This window comes from Macadamia integrifolia, chromosome 3, assembly GCF_013358625.1.
Source record: "Macadamia integrifolia cultivar HAES 741 chromosome 3, SCU_Mint_v3, whole genome shotgun sequence".
NCBI classification, from domain to species: Eukaryota; Viridiplantae; Streptophyta; class Magnoliopsida; order Proteales; family Proteaceae; genus Macadamia; species Macadamia integrifolia.
Window position 1 is genome coordinate 28,478,182 of NC_056559.1, and position 23,385 is coordinate 28,501,566.

The 23,385-nt window shown below is 38.5% G+C and overlaps 1 protein-coding gene across 1 annotated transcript in view; it reads right to left on the minus strand.

Annotated features, from left to right (window-relative positions):
- The window catches only part of LOC122074081 (potassium transporter 7-like), a 28,761-nt gene that overhangs the window by 2,624 nt on the left and 2,752 nt on the right, over positions 1 to 23,385 (minus strand). Inside the window, exons 2-9 of the mRNA XM_042638904.1 lie at positions 20,416 to 20,644; positions 20,083 to 20,331; positions 19,870 to 19,920; positions 17,317 to 17,577; positions 9,978 to 10,030; positions 9,494 to 9,608; positions 9,058 to 9,312; positions 523 to 1,045 (exon numbers count right to left, since the gene is read on the minus strand). Of these exons, the coding sequence (XP_042494838.1) occupies positions 523 to 1,045; positions 9,058 to 9,312; positions 9,494 to 9,608; positions 9,978 to 10,030; positions 17,317 to 17,577; positions 19,870 to 19,920; positions 20,083 to 20,331; positions 20,416 to 20,644 (1,736 nt within the window). The remainder of the gene's footprint in view (positions 1 to 522; positions 1,046 to 9,057; positions 9,313 to 9,493; positions 9,609 to 9,977; positions 10,031 to 17,316; positions 17,578 to 19,869; positions 19,921 to 20,082; positions 20,332 to 20,415; positions 20,645 to 23,385) is intronic.

Here is a 23,385-nt window from a genome sequence, read left to right on the forward strand (position 1 = left end):
AAAAAGGCAATTAAGGTTATCAAATAAACGAGTTTCATTGTCACTGAGCTCATCTAATTTCTTCCAATTCAACTCAGTCACTTCACCGTCTTTCAGAATAATTTGAATCGTAAGCACTTATAACTCAGTGGCCGAGTCGTAACCAGTTCCAGCTAGAATATGACTCCACCAAATGAATCTGAATAAGCTGGGCACCAAATCGTAGAATTCAAAGCATGACTCAGACCAATTTAAAACGTTCCTTCAGCAACCCACAAAGAGTATTGATTGCTTATTTTGTTAAATTCAGGCAATACTCATTCCAAGAGGTAGTTCAATCCCAACACAAAAATAATACAATTAATAGTGGGTGATTGAGGACAATGAAGCCCAAATCCTCTATGACTCAAAAATTAATGATGGCAAAGCGTAGTGATGTATATATATATGTATATATATATATATATATAGATGATGATGAATCAATTCAAGGATCAAAATCCACCGAAGAACTTTATGACTGACAAGTGTACAGAACAGTACCTAGCAATGCAGCGGAATATGTGATAGCTCTTTGGGCAGACCCGCCGGAACAGAAATCTTTCACTTTGAGGCACTACAGGAACTGGAACATACTTTATGCACACAAAAATGATCATGGAGTGGATTGCAGGAAGAGTGGTCAAGAAATGGCCAAAAATTGCAGGTGTACCCTTAACTAGCTCATTATAAAGCAAGCCAATACCAGGAGCTCTGATCGTCCCAAGGTTGCAACCAAGTTCCCGCAACAGATTCGTTGACATCTTTTGTTTGACTTCAGTTTCATACTTGAGCTTGCTCCCATAATTCCAGATGTACATTATCAAAAACAAAATTGCCCCAAAAACCAATATGACCCAACTTCCATCTCCCACACTCCATAAAACTGAAGAGTAGAAAGTCAGTTCCAACCCAAGGAAGAAAACCAGAAAACTCAGCACAATGATGATGTTTATCTGCCATATCAGAAGCATAATAATGGTTAACAAGATTGTTGTCGTCATCATCACCCCGAGCTCTGTAATGCCTGTAAAAGTGATTCACGTCAGAAATGGTTTATTCCTTAATTGACAATTTGAAAGAATGAAAGTAACAAGAACCAAGAACTTTACATACGGACAAGGAAATCCCTAAAAGCTGCCAAGACAAGCTTATTTACATGACCAGCAATGTGGATGGCTAATCTTAGCAAACAGACTGTTGGATGGGTAGCACATGATGTGCATCAGCAGGACTGAAAAGTACCAGCGAAGGAACAAGAAATCAATAAGAGGTTTAGACAAGCCATTTTGAAGAATGGGTATTCTCAAAGTCAAGTTAACCAAACTTTATTTACCCAGAGAGGTAATGGTACTATCACAACCTAATTGTCTATGTGGACGATATTGTCATGACTGGAAATGATGAGGTTAAGATCATGAGACTAAAGTACTACTTGGCCCAACAGTTTCAGATTAAAGATCTTGGGCCCTTGAAGTATTTCTTGGGGATTGAAGTGTCAAGATCTAAGAAGGGATAAAAATTTGCCAAATGATGTTTATGTTGGACACCTGGACTTACTGAAAGAGATAGGAATGTTGGGTTGCAAACTGGCGAACTCTCTTATTGAACAAAATCACAAGCTTGGAGAAGACTATGTTCCACCCCTTATTGAAGCAAGGAAATACCAGAGTCTAGTGGAGAACCTGATCTACCTTTCTTTGACTTGCCCAGACTTCACATATGCAATTGGGGTGATGATGCAGATTAATTACCAAAATAGGCTTGTTTTATTAGGAATAAGCTTAGGGTTGGGTTCCATACATGTTGGGCCTTTGATCCCATGTGTTTTGAGTGTAATAGACCACTTTTATGGGTCTAAAAGGGGGGGTCTAAGATTGTATACGGGATTACTAGTTAGTTTCCATTTTCATTAGTTTCCTTTTTAGTTGGGCTTGATGTGAGTTATATTTGTTTCTTTAGGAGTCAAGTTATTAATTGAGCCAAGTCATTATTAGTTAGTTTCCTTTTCAACTAGTTTCTAATTTTAGATTTTAGTAACTATTGTATTAAGAGAATATTTGGTTTCTTTTTTGAGGAACTTTCTATTTTGTAATTCTCTCCCCCATTAACATTATAAATAAAGAAGAGGAGGCTCCTAAAAGCCTAGAATGATTTTGATAAAAAAAATTAATGGTTGTTGCTATTGTATTCTTCTTGAAGAGTTGTCTTGTGTTTGATCAAGGCTGAAGGAATTGGTGTTTGATCCAATTGACTCTTTGCGGCGTGAAGTCCAAGAGGTCTCTTCAACTATTCTTTCTTTCTTTTCAAAGTTAATTACAAGGTTCTTCAAACCAGGTAAGGGATCTGAACTGCTTTTGATTTCTGGTTCTGGAAATCTCAAGTTTCTCTCCTACTGCCCCTATATTGTTCTGAAGATCCAGCTAGCCGATGGCCCTCCCCTTTTGATTGATTGTTGGGTTTATTAAGAGGGAGGTTTGACCTTAATTTGGGACCAATCAGACCATGGGTTTGTCTGATCTGAGATGTTAAATACTTCTGGCCGACTATGTTTCTACCCAGATTTCAGATCTGGTTTGACTTACCTGCTCCTGTAGTATTTGTTTCTGATTGTGGCTTATCTCGTGCTCTATACATGCTGCTGGTTAGTCTATTTGTTTGGTATAATCTCTGTTTCGAAAATTCCAAATTCTGGGTTTGAAAATTCTGGTTTACAATGACTGTTTGACTCTTACTCCTGGACTGTTGTTTGCTGCCTAATTTTGGGTGATTATTGGTTGTTCTCTGGTTTATAAAATCCTGCAGTCTTAGGTCTGGTTTGGTTGTCAAATCCATTCCTACATTAAGTGGTATCCAAAATTAGGCAGCAAACAAAAGTCCAGGAGTAAGAGTCAAACAGTCCTTGTAAACCAGAAATTTCAAACCTAGAATTTGGAATTTTCGAAACAGAGATTACACCAAACAAATAGACTAACCAGCAGCATGTATAAAGTACTAGATAAGCCACAATCAGAAACAAATACCACAGGAGCAGGTAAGTCAAACCAGATCTGAAATCTGGGTAGAAACACAGTCGGCCAGAAGTATTTAACACCTCAGATCAGACAAACCCATGGTCTAATTGGTCCCAAATTAAGGTCAAACCTCCCTCTTAATAAACCCAACAATCAATCAAAAGGGGAGGGCCATCGGCTAGCTGGATCTTCAGAACAATATAGGGGCAGCAGGAGAGAAACTTGAGATTTCCAGAACCAGAAATCAAAAGCAGTTCAGATCCCTTACCTGGTTTGAAGAACCTTGCAATTAACTTTGAAAAGAAAGAAAGAATAGTTAAAGAGACCTCTTCTTTGACTTCACACCGCAAAGAGTCAATTGGATCAAACACCAATTCCTTCAGCCTTGATCAAACACAAGACAACTCTTCATGAAGAAAACAATAGCAACAGCCATTAATTTTTTTTATCAAAATCATTCTAGGCTTTTAGGAGCCTCCTCTTCTTTATTTATAATGTTAATGGGGAAGGGAATTACAAAATAGAAGGTTCCTCAAAAAGGAAACCAAATATCCTCCTAATACAATAGTTACTAAAAGCTAAAATTAGAAACTAGTTGAAAAACGAAACTAACTAATAATGACTTGACTCAATTAATAACTTGACTCCTAAAGAAACAAATATAACTCAAATCAAACCCTACTAAAAAGGAAACTAATGAAAATGGAAACCAACTAGTAATCCCGTATTCAATCTTAGACCCCCCCTTTTAGACCCATAAAAGTGGTCTATTACACTCAAAACACATGGGATCAAAGGCCCAACATGTATGGAACCCAACCCTAAGCTTATTCCTAATAAAACAAGCATATTTTGGTAATTAATCTGCATCAGGTGGTAAGTCAGTTTATGTTTGCTCCCAAGAGTTGGCACTTGGATACAGACATCAGTATATTGCAATCTTAGGTACTTGAAGTCCACCCCAGGGAAAGAACTATTGTATGCCAGGCGCAATTATTTGAGAATTGAAGGCTAGACTAATGTCAATTGGGCTAGTTTATTTTCTGACAAACGATCTACATCAGGCTATTGTGCATTCGTGGGTGGTAAATTGGTAACATGGAGGAGCCAAAACAACCTATGGTGGCACGGCCTAGTGAAGAGATGGAGTTTAAAACTATAACTCATGGAGTATGTGAGCTCCTATGGTTGAGGAGGCTGGTCCATGAGATGGACTTTGACACTGAGGCACCTATGCGGCTCATTGTGATAACAAAGTTGCTATAACTATAGCCTATAATCCTATACAACATGACCGGACAAAACATATTGAGGTGGACCAACACTTCATCAAAGAAAAGATTGATGCTGGCCACATATGCACCCCTTTTGTAAGGACAGACGACTAGTTGATAGATATCTTCACCAAATGGCTCATTTCTCATCAGTTCAGTATCCTTCTATGCAAGATGGGAACATATGAAATTTATTCTCCAACTTGAGGGGGATTGTTAGAGATCATATATTAAGGGTACTTTGGGTACTGCGATATTATGTTGTATAGTGTTTTACTTTTTTACCTTTCTACCTCTCTTTGCAACCTTATGTTAGCATGAGAGGTAAGCATGCAATTTCCCATTTTATTATCGGCTAAGTGAATCAATATAGGGAGAGAAATTCATAGTTGTCAAGATTCCTTGGCGTCCAAGCGCCTTGTTGGTGTCCCTTGATTTTGGACCCTCTCATCTCCCCTCTTGCTGTCTTGTTCTCTTGTAACTTTAAATTCTAACTGCGGGGTGGTGGTGTGAACATTAGGAGAGAAGAAGAAGAAGGACGGTGTTACTTTTGACATAAAATTACTGCTTTGCGCATTAAATTATACATGTGCTCATCAAAGAGCAAGAGTGAAATCAATTTCAAATTCAAAATTGAAACAACTCCTCGGCTATTTCAGAATTTTTATTCCATTTGATTTCCATTTCACTGAAATACATGCAAAAATCAAACCCATGAAATTGAAATATTAATCATACCAAATCAGGCCATAGGGATGTCAATAGATTAGTTTCACCGAAAGACCTCGAAAATGTAATATCTTGAAAGTCCCAATGTAAGTCCTTGAAAATGTACAGGCCATTAAGTCTAGGAGGAGTTCCAATCAGGGTCTAAAAACATCCTAGCCTCCCAGTTGCACGTAAGAATTTTAAATCAAAAGATTTGAATGAAATTTGGTTTTTACCATTCTTCAAGGGGAGACAGCCGCAGTGAGATGCTGTAGTTGTTGGTGGGATACTAGCCTAGGCTTGGGGTGAGACTCTTCAGGTCATATCTTCTCTTAATTTTCTACTTTTCTTCAGCAAGTATCATTCCTGCGAGGTCAAGTAAGTCACTCTATTCTGTTTCTTGAGTTTGTTGATTAAAAAAAATATTGAGAATCTGGTTATTTCATTGTTGAACAAGAAGTTTTACTAAGTTGAACCTGAGTTGAATTTTTCTGCAACTTGTAATAGCCTATGACAGCCCTGTTTGATATTTTTATTGCTCTGTTTTCAAGAATTCTACCGGGGAACATGTAGCCATTAGATTGGGCTAGGATATGAGGAGAATAATAACTCTGCCTTAGAGGGTAATCTTGGTTGGAGTTTGGCCTTTATCAGACTGGTGGATTTCGATATCGGAAGTTTCTCTTAAATATGATCACTTTTGGGTGCTGCGATTGATGTAGATAGGGCTGTCAAAAGGAGGGCACAAACTGATCAATTCTTGATTCAGTTCTGTCCCAAGTTTGGTCCTGGTTTGACTCCATTGAACCAGCTGGTTGGCAGCCTTGCCCCTTCATCGATCCAGCAAATCAAGCCTCTATTTTGTCTTCAAGTGAACTTCTAGAAGCCCAGTCAGTTTAGCCATTGATGGGTGCAGAAACGGCTGTTAGAATCTTCAAGAAATCCCTACAGATTTCAGTTGAGTGCTGCTTTGTCTTATACATGTGTCTTAATCAGCAAGCAAAAGGAAATCCCTGGAAAAGGTTCTAGAAGATCCAAAATCCTTGCCACCAATCTCAGTGTTGAACTGTTATCTTGTCTTATATTGAAGATACAGCTGGAGGAAGAAAAAGAAAGGCTACTGTTCATGTGAACAGCAACCAGCCCATTATCTTCATGGATTTGTTATCCTTTTTTTATGTTTAGAGTCTTTTGTTAGACAATAAATTAGCATAGGCTATTAGTTAGTTTCTACTTTCAGATTCGCTTGGTTAACAAGTAGCTTATTTAAGAGAATTTAGCTAGTTTCTATTTTATGTTAGTTTCCTTCTTTAGTTTTGTTTCTAAGTTGTAAGGTTGTGCCTAGCCTATTTAAAGAGACCTTTGTAATCAAATTATGTTTAGATTGACTGAATGACAAATGATTTAGAGATGGCTTATGTTGTTTTGCTGTGGGATGCAATTGGGTGAAATGCCCTAGGTTAGATGCCTAAACTTGAGGGTTGAGATGCCCACAACCTAACCTTCTTCTTCCCTCTTCTCAAGCCCTCCATCAATTCCTTCTCTATTTTCTTATTTTCTCTTTGTTCTATTGTTGAAAGAGAGTGATTTGAGAGTTAATTGACTCTACTTGAAGACCAGACACACATCTATCAAGCCAGCCTGAAGATCAGCCAAGCACAGAGATCAAAACTCAGCTTCTGTCAGGGTTTGAGTGCTGATTGATTCTGCCAAGACCTCCTCACCTTTAAGTCCAAATCTGAAACCCTTCTGGGGGTTATAGAGTACCTAAGGGGCTCCTTTGACCAAGGTTCAAAATATCGGGTTTTGACCCTTGGGGAGACCAAAATTTTGGTGGAAATCTGGGAAATTTCGAAGAAACCAGGGAAATTTTTCCTGTTTGGTGGAAACTTTGGTTTCGACCCCTAAAATGTGTTTTTTTTCCCCTGATTTTTTGTTTACGCCTTATTTTAGACATTTTTAACCCTTTCACATAATTAGTTTTATGGAAAAAACACCTAAAGTCATACTTGTCGTGTTGACCAAAGTTTCCTAATGTACGTTGAGTCGTTGATTGAAACTATACTACATAAGTACATATATAAGTTACAACTAAAAATGTGAAATACATTATTAAAAATTTAAAACAAACAAAATATAACGTAAAGGATCCAAAATAAATAATAATATTACATAATTGTGAGTTATCTCTAACAGTCAACACTCAACAGTCAATTCCAAGTACAGTGTCTAGGCGGTTCCAGTCCATGACTTGTGTACCATCGTAGATGTCATAGCCGCTCCTCTAAATGCACCACATATGAGTCCCATGACATGTTTTGGGTACAATTGTTTTGGTAGTCCGTCACTGCCCATCTATAAAATGCATTATCAACATCACCAAGGTATTCTAGCCAAGGGAATGGCTTAGTCACAGTGATAGGATGTGGATGTGGCACACAATACCGTCAACAAAAGATGACTCACCAGCTGAACTACCCTCATGTCTAAATGAAGTAAAAGATCCACCATACTGTCCATACCCACCACCATATCCAAATGAACCGGTGCTCTCGAAGGATGACACACAACGTTTGGGGAAGATGGGATTTACCTTTTTGGTCCAAGCTCCCTTCCTTAGGTAGATTTGCTATGAATGTGCAAGATCCGAGCATAGAATGAAGATTTGATGGCACAAGGGCAAAATCATGAGGCTTTTCCCAAGTTTCCCACTTCACAGATAAGAAATAGAAATGATCGAAATTTTGAAATAAGATGGCTTGGTTTCCGATTTAAGAAGGTTTTATAAAGGCTGACCAATTGGTCCACTTGAAGATTCCCACATTTTGGTCGAAAATGTGGGAATTTTGGTCGATACTAGTGAAAACTAGTAACTTTTAAAAATCACATGGTATTTGGTATCGAAGTCCTAGGATACCATGGAAATGTGGGAAATTTCGACGGTATCGGTGGAAACCTTGAATTATGCCTTTGTCCAGAGTTTGGTGACCAACTGAGCTTCCTATCAACTGTTCTTGAACGTCGACATTAGTTTCCTAATTGGGAGCCAAATTCCATATCTCCATATCTGGCCATCCCAATCAGGCCCAACTTTAAGGGTTTGTCAAGCACCACAAGAGGAGCATTCCATCAAAATTTGAGCTCCATTAGAGCATCATAAACCCAGCTTGCAGGCCTCCAACTATTTCAGCCAGATCTGAACTTTTGTTTGAAATCTGATTTCAGATTCGAACTTGTGAGATCCGAACTGGGGTTAGGTAGTTCCTACTAGCCTTACATCAGTTATCCTGTTAACTTTGGCTGGTTCTGAAATTTATTAGAAGGTTAGACCAGACTCCATTACCATATCTTAACAGGGCCATGTAAAGGAGAGTTTCCCCATTAGGATACAATGGACCGCTTCAAGATTGTTACTACAGATGTTGTGGTTGGGGAGAATTGGAGATGGGTATACCGTATACTAGTCTAATAACACACTACCAGGCTTCATCCCTGCCCCCCCCCCCCTCTTTTGGCAGGGCCCAAAATAAAATTGTTTCTCCAAAGAAACCAAAAAAAAGGGGGGGTATTAAGCTAAAGTTTTATGGCTTCTCCTAGGGAAACCAAAGCCCCACAGATTGTCCTACACATCTTCTATTGCTTCTCTAGATTGGAGAGGTAACTTTATAGGTCTTGATCTGGTACTTTTAATCAGGGCTCTATGATTTCCCATATCCTTGAGTTTTCAGGATCCGAAAATGTAGGATGTTCACTAGTTATTCAATGCCTCAGTTCTGCATTAGTTCCTCAGAGAGTTGCCCACAGAACCCAGAAAAGGAAATTATGAGGAAGTCCATCTAGCTGAAAGAAGAGTTTATAGGTTCAGTTCACAGGAAGTCCAGTGGTGCATTGTGTGCCTTGGATTGACCCTTTGTTATAGATACATTCATACATCAATACAAACAAACATACAAACCTACATATATATAAAAAAATAAAAATAATCCAATGCCAAGAAAGGAAGGGGCAAAATAGATAAGAGTATTATAGTTAGTTTTAGTTACCATATGCATTTCCGATCTCATTTATGCTTGAAAAGCTGCAGACAAGCACCACGCAGGATACAAGTAGAAACCAATTAACGACTGGAATGTAAATCTGACCCATAAGCTTTCGAGAAGTGTGAATTATTTTAAGGCGAGGAAAACAACCAAGCGCTGTTGATTGTTTTATGCATGAAAACGTGGCTGTTGTCATTGCTCGACTAGCAATCAATGCAGCAATAGTAGCTATGAAAAAGACTGGCCAGAATGCACCACCTGTGAAAGCAAGCACACAATATGAGCATATGAGTATTTTTTTCGAAGACATGCTGGAAATTTGTCCAAAAACATATATTATCAGAGACTACACATTAAAAATAGACCAGGCACCTTTATTTTATGAGAATGAGTAGTTTCAGGTACAAAACATTTCAAATGCAAGGCATTTCAAGCTTACTTGGAACGGAATAGAAGAAAACTTGATCAGATAAAGTCAAGTTCTCCATGAGGTAGGCAGCTTGACCTAGGTATCCCAACAGAAGGCAAGGCAGAACCAGAAACACAAATGTGAGCTGCAACAAACATAAGCAAAGCAATCAACACATGTTTCCTTTTAATACAATTATGGTATACTCATTCCCAGACCCCACAGTGGTGGCAGCATCATGCAATGGGTAATGCCCTTCATTGTATACTGATTCCAACGAGGGAAAATAACAGGAGAGAATATATTTCTTGTTTTGTCTTCCCACCCCTCCTTGGGACCCAATTTTATTCTCAATATTTGGGGTTCAACCAAAAAAAAACTACAGACAACAAAAGAAGTCCCCACAAATCGTAATTATCAACTACTATATACACAAAATAAATGATAAAGCGACATTTTCCCCCTTTTGCTTGGTAGCAAATGCATATTTATCTTGCACGGCTAACTGCTTTACCTGAACTGATCTGACTGAAAAGTAGCAAAGATCTGCAAACATAGCCTCCGAACCTGAAAAATATTTAACTGGTCATCAGTCATCCTAAAGGAGAGGATGCAATGGGAGGAAGAGAACGGTATCTTTCAGTACTTAATAAATTATATTATGAATTTGAATGCAGCTGTTGATTTAAAGATAAATTTGTGAAATTTTCCAGGAAAAGCTCGACCATACATCGCCAATGTTATTTTACAGTATGAATCCAAGTTTAAATGGACTGGCATTGAGCCTCTTAAAAAATCAACAGAACTAAAATATATATATATATTTAGGGAAAAGGACAGGTATGCTAGCGTAGTACTTAGGAATTAGGAATGCTAGCGGCATTTTGACCGTAGGATTTGATCAACATGAATTGAACCGTTGGATGGAGAGAAGATAAACAAATTTTCAATGCACGGTTGCAACACCTTTACTCTCTCTCTCCTCACCGGAAAAAATCATCCATTTACCTGATCTAGCCGGAGAAAGAGAAATAGTTGGCACCGCCGCTGTTGATGGAGCAGATGCCTCATCTTTCAGACGTAAATCTCCAGGCCGCCATGACCAAGGTGGTCACCGACGTCACCCAGACCTGATCGGTGCTCTAGTCCTTGGGTGAACGCCCCGATGAGGCCGTCAATCTCGCCAAGGCCGTCAATCTCTGAAATTGATTCCCACAATGAAGAAGCCCAACCACCAAAACCGAAGCCGAGAGCAGGGAGAGAGGGACATTGGACCGCGAAAAAGAGACCTGAGAGTTCACTGAAGATTTGCAGAGAGGGGGTAAGACTGTAACTCCAGGCGGGAGGAGAGAGAGAGAGAGACGACGACGACGGTGATTGACAGACGTTGGTCTTTCCATTTTTCCAATATCAATTCAAATCTCAAGCCGACGATGACGACGGGGAGAGAGAGAGACGACGACGACGACGACAACGGAGAGAGGACCAGGTTCGCTCAGCTGGTCCATCGTCATCTTTGCCATGGCATCGTCGTTCGGAGCCAATACTGGTGCTGGTGCTGGTGCCGGAGCTAGTGATGGCCCTGGAGCCATTGCATCATAGATCGGTAGCACAGGCGGTGAACCTGCCGGCATCGATGGTGCTGGTTTCTTGAGCCGGTGGGTTCTGGGGTCGATAGCCGGTGCTCCTTCTGGCTTCACCACAGAAGTCTGTTGGAGATTTCTTCGGCAGTTGAAATCGTCTTGAACGGATCGGGGGATTAATAGCCGTTCAATCCCGTGAAAGACACCGTCGGGACGGGTCACCGCGTCTGGATGGATGACCGCCACGGAATCGACCTTCTTGTCAGAATCTGTACAGGTAAGATGAACATGATCGTGAGAAAGCGTCTTGTGCTTAGCTGACTTGCCATCGTAGCCACAGTTGTTGTCGGTTACCAGATAGTACCGCTACCGTCGACAACAGCGGCGGTGCCAACTACTTTGCTTTCTCCGGCTGGATCCAGAGTTATCAATTCGCGCGAATTATTCGGCCGAACCGAATTTTAAAGAATTTTATCAAAAATTCGGACCGAATCCGAATTAAAAATAAAATTCTTTAAAATTCGTGACTTTTTCAAAACTGAATATAAATCGCGAATAATTCGGACCGAATCCGAATTAAACCGAATTATTCGGTTTATTTAAACATTATTAAAAAAAAAACAATAAAAAACAATTTAAAAAAAAAAAAAAAAAAAACCCCAATAAGCTTTTTTTACCACTTTTTTGACCGAATCCTTCAATTAATCATCCGAATAATTCCCGAATCCGAATTTGTTAACTATGGCTGGATCCGGTGAATGAATGATTTATTCCGGCGAGGAGAGAGAGAGAGAGAGAGAGTAAAGGTGTTGCAACCCTGCATTGAAAATTTGTTTATCTTCTCTCCATCCAATGGTTTAATTCATGTTGATCAAATCCTACGGTCAAAATGCCGCTAGCATTCCTAATTCCAAGGTACTACGCTAGCATACCTATCCCTCTCCCATATATTTAATAGAAAAACACTTTTCAAAGAAATACTTGCTATTTGGCATAGATGATTACCACTGTTTTTTTTTTTATCACACCTCCAATACAGTGGCAGGAGATATTAGAAACCTCATGATTTTAAATAGTGATTGTCATCTAGCCTACTACTAAACAGTATCCAATCCACCCCCTGCCCCAAAAAAGAATTTTTTTTTGAACAGGCATGGTTTCTCTAGATTCAAGAAGAACAAGTGTAGAGAGGTCAAACATCGGGATGATTTTATCCACTGCTGGCAGTTTACTCACTTTACCTTGAGTCAACTGTTAAGTTTCATTGGGAAGTACTACACCACATAGCACAATCAACAGGTCTATTTAATCAAGATTCAATACATAGTGGACCATATGTCGTTGCTTTGAAACTTGACAGATGGCCAAACCACATGGTACACTGTCTATGTACTGTTTCAATTACCACATAACCAGGATTTGACAGCTGAAAATACAATGGAATAGAAAATTTCACCACATGGTGTGATGCAGAATTCCAGCAAGAAAAGATGATGGGCATGTTCATTTGGGTTTGCCTTAGTTTTTGGGTCGAACTGAACCTATGGTTCAAGATTGGTTTAAGTTGGGCTTGATTTGAATGCCCAACAAATTCTATGGGCCATGAGTCAAAAATCTTGAGTTTACTATTTTAATGGACCAATTTTATAAGCCAAATATTAGGGATTTAGTTGTAATAAGGGGTTTTAGGGAAACTGTCAGATTCCAAACGGGTCCTTAGGTCCTTAAGGCTGTGTTTGGTAGCCAAAGAAAGAAAAGAAAAGAAAAAAGTACAAAATTTGTACTTTTTTCTTTGGGTGAAGAATTTTTCTTTGCATTTGGTATGTCTTCACCCAAGAGAAGATTCTCCTTTTCAAATTCAAAATTCCTCTTGGGAATTGTGAAGTTTTCTTTTACTCCCCTAAAAATTTTCTTGCCAAAAACACAAGAAAACATGAGAAAATATGAAAAAATAATAAGACAAAAAATAATGATTACACAATGATTTCCTATGTGTCTATCTCTCTCTTAAAATTCAAAATTTTTTGAATTTTTTTATTTTCTTTTCTTTTCTTCTCTTGGTAGCCAAACATACATAATCTTTTTATTTTCTTATCATTTCATTTATTTTCTTCTCTTTTCTTTTCTTTTCTAGATTCTTTTTTTTTTCTTTTCTTTTCTTTTCTTTTCTTCTCTTGGCTACCAAACATAGCCTAAGGGATTTGATGGTCCTTGTAATATTCTAGAACCTTCTCACCGTTATATAAATAAAAAGGGTTGGTGGCATATTAGACACAAGTCATCATCCCATCCAACTCGGTACCAGAGCTTTTGGATCCAAAACCCTAAGGTTATGTTTGGTAGCCAAGAGAAAAGAAAAGAAAAAAGAATCTAGAAAAGAAAAGAAAAGAAAAGAAAAGAGAAGAAAAGAGAAGAAATGGTGAGAAAATAAAAAGAGTATGTATGTTTGGTTACCAAGAGAAGAAAAGAAATTGAATTTTAAGAGAGAGATAGACACATAGGAAATCATTGTGTAATCATTCATTTTTTGTCTTATTATGTTTTCATATTTTCTCATGTTTTCTTGTGTTTTTGGCAAGAAAATTTTGGGGGGAACAAAAGAAAATTTCACAATTCCCAAGAGAAATTTTGAATTTGAAAAGGGGAATCTTCTCTTGGGTGAAGACATACCAAGTGCAAAGAAAAATTCTTAACCCAAGGAAAAAAGTATAAAAAGTGTGCTTTATTCTTTTCTTTTCTTTTCTTTTCTTTTCTTCTCTTGGCTACCAAACACAGCCTAAGGGTTTCCTCCTCCATCTCTTCCTCCGTTTTCTCATTTTTCTCACTCCCAGCGCCTCCCTCCATCTACGCCTCCTTCCAACTCTTTTCTTTTGCTTCTCTCTCAGTGGTAGTTCCTTAAACCACCAAGAGATCCACTAGCCTCCATCTCCCTTCTCCCTTGGGCTCTCAGACACTCTTCTACAGTGATATAAGACTTTGTTCTAGATCTATCCACCAAATCGACTTGTTAGGGTTTTCACCCTTCATTGATTTTGGGGTTTTTTAGCCTTTTTTCGTGCTTTTTCGTGGTTTTTTATGGTTCTTCTACCTCCAGCCGATGCCTCTTCCATTAGCACAATCCCCTTGAGTTGCAACCATGTCTACAAGCTCTTCTGCATCCACTTGTGGAGATAACTCATGATGCAGATAAGTCACTTAATGGGCTTATTTTATTGGAAATAAGCATTGGGTTGAGTTATATGTGTATTGGGCCTTTGATCCCATGGATTTTCTTTGTAATGGGCCACTTTAATGGGCCTAAAATATGGATAGAAAGTATGAAAACGGGACTTAATTCATTAGTTTAGTTAGAGTCCTGTTCTGAGTCTATATTCTTTGTTATTTCAGTTTCCTAGTCAGTTTAGTTTCCTAATTAGTTAAGGATTGGGTAAGCCCTTTCTTCTTTAGTGTTAGAGTCAGTTTTGAGTTTTCTATATAAGTTTGTAAGGGGCTACAACATTGAATACGAATTCGATTAAATTACAAAAAAAAAAAAAACTATGCTGGAAAACTGTGAGATGCAGTGTTGTGAGAGACAGCTTGGGTGAGATGCCCTAGAGAAGAGTGAGATACTCGACCTAACCTATTCCCCTACCCCCATTCTTCCCTTTATCCCTTTATTCTCTTATTTTTGTTTTGTTCATACTATATGATATTTATTGAATTTGCTAAAGATCCTACCTGGGATTGGATCACTTGTGATCCAATCTTACATTAATTGGGATTAGAGTCAACCTAACCAAGGAGTTACATGATTTTCAAAGAAAAATTAAGTCATACATGTTCCTTGATTGGGTAAAGGAATTGAATGTCTACTTTGATTCCTACAACCTGACAGAGACACTACGAACTCGATATGTTTGCTCCCAAATGAATGATTGTACTCGAATCAAATGGAGAGTCCGTGAAAGGCAATTTCAAGCTCCAGGACGGGAGCCTAGAACTTGGGAAGAGATGGAGCATGAGTTGGCGAGCATACAACTATCTAAACGTGAACGAAGTATGTACTTCCCTCCACCAGAGTTCCCTTTAGTTACACCCCAAAAGCCACACACAAGTGACAAGAGCATAAAGGAATTATTAAACCACATGGTCACTATGTTGCAACAAATTGAAAAGGAGCAACATGAGAGGACACCTCCAACCAATGAACTAGAGTCAAAAGCTGAGGTTAGTATTGAAGAAATTCCAGCAATTCCCATTGTCAAGGAAGAAATAGTCATTGAAGTTCCTATCAAGGAGACTCATGTGGAAGAATTCAAAAGCAACAAGGTTGCCACAATGGACAATGAGGTTGAGACTGAGGAACTTGACACTGCAACAATTGTGATGAATGTGAACAGCCAAGAGGAAGACCCTAAGGGGTTCAAGATTGAAGTTGTGTTTGAACCATCAACGGAATTGACCGAGAACCACCAAGTAGATGAATCAAAAGAGCTTTATATTGCATTGGAGTTTGAAGGGGTTGAAAGTGGGACCCTATGGATAAATCCGATGATGTTGAGGTTACATATGTGGAGTTCATCATACCATTAAAGTATCTAGAAGGTCGAGCTCCTCACATTCTAGACTACATTCATGTCTTCAAAAAATTACCTGAATTTTACTATGGGCTGCATAACCTTCATCAAATCAAGGTGGTCGTTCTCATGTTCAAAACTCAAGGTTGAGTTTTTTTAAGTGGTGGAGAATTGATGCAGCTAAGTCACTTAATGGGCTTATTTTATTGGAAATAAGAATTAGGTTGAGTTATATGTGTGTAGGGCCTTTGATCCCATGGGTTTTCTTTATAATGGGCCACTTTAATGGGCCTAAAATATGGATAGAAAATACGAAAACGGGATTTAATTCATTAGTTTAGTTAGAGTCCTATTCTCCATTGATAGTGAAGCAAAATCTCATCTCACTAAGGACGTAAGCAATCTTGCCGAACCTCATAAACCTATGTGCATTGTTTATTCTTATTTTTCCATTACCTTCTGCATCGTTTTTAGGGTTGCGTTTCTACAAGTTTGGCATCACACGAGGAACCTTCGATTCAAATTTGAGGTCCATCAAAGGCTACAATCTCAAGATATCAGAAGTTGCCAAAAGTTTCTTTTTTCTTGCAACCAGCATATCTCCCAGCTCGGTCATCAGAAATTGACCAAAATTTGATGGTTTGTTGGAGCATACAAGAGCTTCATTGTATCCCAAAATTAGGCTCATCAGAGGCCTTGTGAGTAATCAAAATCTTCTCTATGCAGCCAGAATTTCAGATCCTTCTGGGATTAGGTACTATGTGATCAAGTGTTACATCACATATGCACTCAAATTTAAGTGTGTTCTATCCTCTCAAACCAAAGGCCGTGCAGCCAAGTAAGTTCCATACTGTTCTACAATGATTAAAGGTTGTTTAAAGGTTGTTTAAAAGCTGGTGAAGAATTCTATTTGTTGTTTTACTAATGCCTTATGCAACTGAAGTTCCTGCTGGGTCTGTTGTGAGCATACAATAGTACCGATTCACTTCTTGTGGACCTTTTATAAGATACTGCTAAGTTTTATTCTGGTCATCAGTTGGGTGAGTTGCTTGAAGCTATTTGTTGTTTATACTTGCTGTATCAACTGAAGAAGGGTGTATGCTGCTCGTGGGATAAGTGCTAATGCTAGTCGCTATTTTCTGTGCCTCTAATGGTTTATTCAATTTGTCCTTTGGATTACTTTGGGTTTGATACATGTTGTTCTATTTATTGCGTAGGTCATCTGCTGTTAATTTAATGGTGAGTTGCTGTGTTGATGTGAAGTTACAACTAAGTAACTAATTCTGAAACCTAGATATTATTTTGGTGATCCTACAATCTCTCATCCCACTGCTGGAATAGGATCAACTTTTAAGGTATTGAAGACCCTAGGGAGACTTATTAATACTCTTAATTTGGGTCTGATCAGACTTGTTGCCTGGGATATATCACCAGTTTACTTTTCTGGTTGTGTCCATATGCGATTCTGCTTGTGGATGATAGTGTGTAACCTAGTTGTTATTAGGTTCATCCTATTATGGTGGGTTACATGGCTGAGTTGGACTATCAAATTCAACAATAAACAGCTTTATCGCAAAACCAGTTATGAACATGATACTCAGGAAAAAAAAAGAGAGATACCATATCAGATCTTCGAAATCATTTCTGGAACAATTACCAATAAATAACATTATGAATCCCCAAAACAAAATCTCCAGATTGGCATTGTTACCTGTTGCGCACAGAAGACAGCCCCCAAGGGACAACCAAGCGTGGGTTGAGTTCCTTTTGAAGAAGTAATAGATGTACACAGGATTAAAAGCACGAAACACACTGCTATCATATTTTATTAGGTTGTAGACCCCAATTCCCCCAAGGGAACAAAACCATATGAATAAAGCAGGGCCCACGGCAAGTCCTACTTTGCTTGTCCCAAACTTCTGTACGCTGAACAAAATTATAAGAAATGCAACTGAAATCATCAGCACCTGATCTGCACAAAATTGAAGGAAACATTTTATTAATATGGCCTCCTTGTGGCCAATAGAGAATTGCAATCATTAGGAATTATAAATGACTTGCATAAAACCAAATTGGTAAGTAAATGGCGTCTGCACTGGATTTTCCTAGCATAAAACCAAATTGATTCTCCGTAATAGTTGATTCTTGTTTCAGGCAAGTTTCAATAACTCTCTCCCATAATTTCACAATATGACTCATTAATTGTATGCCTCTATAGTAATTACAGCTCTAAATATCACATTTATTTTTGTAGATCTGAACTACAATGCTTCTCCTCCATTCATCGGCATTTTCCTTGTGCTCATAATCTTATTAAACAGCTTGGTAAACCAAGATACCCCACATATTCCTAAACTCTTCGACATATCTATTGGGACCTCATCTATCCGGTGTCTTGCCTACTTTCATCTTTCTTAAGGCTTCTTTAATTTCAGCCACTCCAACCTTTCGTATATATCTATGACGTGTGGTGTCTTAATGAATAATGCAATCTTCCAGGCCGTTCCTACTCGAACTGTCTCCATTTAGGTCGCAAAAATAAGCATCCCGTTTCTTTAAAATATCCTCATCCCTTGCTAGCACTCTACCATCATCACTTTTAATATATCTAACATGCTCGAAAGCTCTACTCTTCCTTTCTCTCAATAATCTTCCTAGCTTCGTTTCTGACAGCACTATACCTCTTTTTATCTTCTACCTCTTTCGTCCTTCGTGAAGTCTTAAAACTAGCTTTCTTAGTTTTAATGGCTACCTGGACCTCTTCATCCCACCACCAAATCTCCCTAGGGCCCAGACGAATACACTTTGATTCCCCTAGGACTACTTTAGCAACCTTATTCATACATGTCATCATCTCGGTCCACATCATGTTGGTGTCTCCCTCAAAGTCCCGCTTTCCTAGTTTGAACTTTGAACATTTTATCAGTAAATGAATCCAATGAATCTACTTTCAATCTCCACCACCTTACCTTAGGCAAAACAGCTTGCCTATCTTACGTTTCTATGTACCGAGGTACATATCTAAGACCACTAGTCTATATTGAGTGGTAAGGCTCTCCAAGTATAACACCTTACAATCCTTACACAATAAGCTATCAAACCTTCTAGTTAGGAAGAAATCTATTTGGTTGGTACATTGCCCACTATTTGTTGGTAATTAAATGTTCCTCTCTTTTCAAAGAAAGTGTTCACAAAGGATAGATCATAAGTAACCGCAAACTCTAAAACTGATCTCCCCTCCTCATTCCTCTCCCCAACTCCATATCCTCCTTGTACATCTTCATAGCTTTTACAATCTCTCCCAACATGTTCATTCAGGTCACCTCCTATGATAATCTATTCACCTTGACCAAAACCTTGGACTACCCTCCATGTAACCCCCAAAATTGTAACTTACTACTTTCATCCAATCCTACTTGGGGTGTTGAAGCGCTAATTATATTGAAAACCTCTTTCTCTAACATAAGCTTGATGGATATAATCCTATCTCCAAATCTTTTAATATTTACTACATCATTCTTTAGATCTTTGTCCAATACTATCCCAACTCCACTTCTATTACTTTGATCTCCTGAATACCAAAGTTTATAGTCGCCTAACACCTTAGCTTTTTTGCCCTTCCATCTAGTCTTTTGAATACAGGAAATATTAATCCTTCTTCTCCTCATAACATCTATCAACTCCAGACTCTTACCCGTTAAGGATCCAAACTACAGAAACCTTAAAAAACCACCCTACCCTATCCCAACAAAAGGAAGAGACTTCTCTGACCCACCCACTCCTTCCCGGGTGAATCGATAAGCCATGTCATTTGCTGACCTAGGTTTCTAATTGAACCTTTTCCATCTAGCTTTACAATATGTAAGGCCTCTTCCTCCTTTATTCCACAGGCCCCGTGTTAAATTTGGCAGTTTGAATAGTATGGTCAACCTATAGAAGGGTAAACAAATTTGTACAATAGAAAAATAAGGGAAAGAAACTCCAATCACTTCTTCAACGGAACCCTCAGTTTAACATGCTACAAAATACCCAAAAAAATCTTGCAAGAACCAAAAGAAAAGGCCTAAAACATATTCTCATTCAGGAATTTTTGAAGTACTAGAGCTAACTGTATGGTTTCAAATGTGACTACTGCTGCAAACAGTACACCATATGTTTTTGAGCAATAAATTCTTCATATAACTGAGCACCAAGCAGGGAAAGCAATAAAGGCGATGCAGAATTTTTGCAGAATCATAGATATAATCAATAGATATGGCATCACCTTGCTTAATTCCAGTTATTCCAACCTTTAGACCACCCACAGCTGACATCACTGCATTCAGAACAAATAACTTGAAAGATTAGAGGAAAAGTCTTAATAAGGAACTCATGTAAAAGAACAAACCTAAGCACACCTAACATTACAGTGCTAACGTCTATATTTCCCATGGCTCCATAAAACAACTTGAACATGAGGAAGAACAGCTATTAGAACCTGACATTGCTGGAGTAACAACTCCATTGGCAATCACCATAGAAGTACCCAGAAGCACTAACATTAGAAGAAGTTTCTTCAGTGTTAGCGAAGCCTCGAGCTTCTCCTTAATTTTCAGTGACCTCTCAAGTTCTGGAGATGGAACTTTTAGCCTAAAACTTGATATGCGAGCATCAGATGGTTGCTGATTTGGGAGAAGACTGACATTTGCATGCCTACAAATCAACGAATATAAAGCAAATGTACCACCTGCACAAGTTTCAATAAAATTTAGCTTCACAGGAAGCAACTATTTAAGAGCAAAAGCTTATATAAAATGGCATGCTTTCATACCTTCACCATCATCATTGGCCCAAAGAGCAACAAAAACATACTTGATCAGTGATATCAAGATTAAAGTATACAAAACCAGCGATAATGCTCCAAGAACATCTTCCTGCCCTTGAATTGGAGACTTGTTAAACATCACACTGAAGGTATATAATGGACTTGTTCCAACATCACCATATACAACTCCGAGTGTCTGAAAAGCCAGCATGATCTTCCTGCCTATGGTGAAGTCCTGCATTCCAAAACAATTCAAAAGGCTCTTCACCCAAAAAGAAAAAGATAGCATATTCCACTATTTCTTTCTCAGCTTATCTCCAACAAAGATTCTTAACCTTACAATTCCTACAGCACAATTTGACAATATCACATTTCATACTTGGGAGTCGGAATATCGATCAAAATTGACAAAATTTGGAGAACTGTTCCAGTTTCACCAAGGGTCATAATCGGAAGAGTTGGGTCAGAATACAAATTTTGACAAAATATTTCAGTTTCACTAGTAGTTGAAATCACACCTTCAGCAGAACTTAAATTGGTTCAACTCATCCGAGGACCTGCGAAAGCAGGACTTCTACCAGATTATGGCCTTTTCTCATACGTAAATGGTTTTCCAGTCACTGATTTTAGCAGTGTTACTAAGGCAATGCAGGCCCTTGCCTTGCCTTAGTCCGGGCACACCACCATGCCTTGGTCTATGCGCACCAATCGACAAAGGCTCTGACATTTCTGTGCCACTTTGCACCTTTTGTTACACGCAAAGTGCTGGAGAAACATGCCTCAATGAAGTTGACTCTAGGGCCTTTATCTTTTGTTCTTTTCTTGTGTAATGCAAGTGTCATATAATTCTGATCAATCATAAATAAGATTTTCCATAAATATGCTCCAAACTACATATTTCTTGTATTCTAACCTTGAAATTGAGTAATAACCTAAATTGCAAGAAGAGAAGAAGTCATCCATGTTTGTAACTCTCTCGGTCTTCAAAAGACCGGTACATATGTAGTTCTCTACCTCCTCTCTTAACTTATTTTTCTTCTCTTCTTCTTCATTGTCTTCATTTCCTTCCTCCCTCCTCCATATCTGAATCTCTTTCCTCTGTTTTCCCCCCTTTTTGTTTTCTCTTTTCTTTCTCTTTTTCTTCCTCCCTAGTCTCTGGCCAAGACCAGCCCAGGTGCTCTGTTTTAGTTTTTGCATTTTACCTTTTCTTCCTCATAGTCCGTGCCCTATGTTTGCTGGCTTAGAGTTAGCTCCCCCCCCCCCCCTTTTTGTCTCCCTTTCATCAAATCCAAACAAAGAAGCTGTCACTTTGAAGATTGTAACCAACTCTAATATGGCTTTCAAGCATAGAGAATGTAAAAATAGCTGAACCAACCAAAACCTGTGAAGAAGAAGCAAAACCGAGAGAGATATATAAACCCATGATAGATCAGTGTACTTAGCTACATGGTGTTCACCTTTATTTATAATCCAGTAAGTAGAGTCTTTGTGGGAAACCTACTAAGACTAAAACACCTAATTACAATCTAATAAGGAAACCAAAAACAACTCTAACTCTAATACTCAAGGACACTCCCACTATCGCGAACACTCTTTAACAAAGACCATATTTGAGGAGCTCGCCGTAAGGCGTAAGTCCTAGCTCAACTCTGGCTTCCAACAATCAGAAGAACAGATATTTCTTTTTTACATTTCGATTGTCCTGTTAATTTAACTAGTACTTCCACAAGTCCCAAGTCAGGTGAGCCACCTCACCTTGCACTGTCACTTCACCCAAGCATGCACCTTGCCTTGCACACTCAATAACACCATTCTATGATATACCTTTGACAGAAAAACCAGTTTATGTTCAAAAAGGGGGGAAACTTTTATCCTTAATGCTTTCTTTCTTTTATTTTCTTTTCTTTACTTCTTTTTTTTGGGGGGGAAGGGGGGGGGGTTGTGATTTACAAGCATCAATGATTTATCGAGACTTGTGAACACAACACAAGAAAATCCAAGTAATAGCTAAATCAAGAGAACCAAAAATTTAAACCAACTACATGATAGGTCAATCCAAGCCCAAAATTGTCACCAAGTTGTTACATCCTTGCACAAGAACACCAGCCTAATGTAGGTCAGAACACTACAAGTATAGCCGTCACCCAGTTCTGTTGATACACTCAAAATCATTGAAGTTCAATTTTCTTTTATTCTCCTTCCTCCAACTAGAAAAGCCAATTTCAATAGCCAAAACATTAACTCATTTCAATAAATAAATCAGGTTAAGTATAATGAAAAACTGCCAAAGTTGGAGTGATACAGAAAGATGTAATTCATAGGGATTTAGGAAACCATTTAAAGATACTGCAGCTATTGCAATTGAAAAACCAAACCAAGTCAACAAGTCTCCATGAGTCAAATCCTTAACCAAACACCTTGCCAAAGATTGCCTCCCAGTGAGTCTTTTCCTGTTTAGGCATCCATCTAATATAGTTGTTGTTTCTTCTTGGACAGAAGAAGCATTCACCAGTAAAGCCAGAAGGTGAAGTGGAAAGTAGGGGAGTAAGTTAGCAATGATTGTTACCACTATCTGTATGTTTTTTTTTTTTTTTTCTTTCCCCTGGTGAGGGGGGGTGGAGACCGGACGGATGAAGACATATGTTTGGCTTGTTAGAAAAGACTTAACAGAGAAACACATAGTGGATACCATGATGCTACAGATAGTGGAAAATCAATTGAAAGAAGGCTCCACAAACAATAACAAAATTTCCTATCGGCACCAAGAAAAATTCACTACAAAGGAGCATAGAACTTAAAATGCCACCATAATTAAATAGAATATAAACAAGCAGATAACAACTTGACCTATATTTTCCTTTCTTTAATGACCAAGCGAGCGAGAGAGAGAGAGAGGGGGGAAGGAGACCCAAACTGAGACCCAACCACCTCCTGATGGGGCCTAACACTCGACCAAAAGATGGAGATAATCAGGTG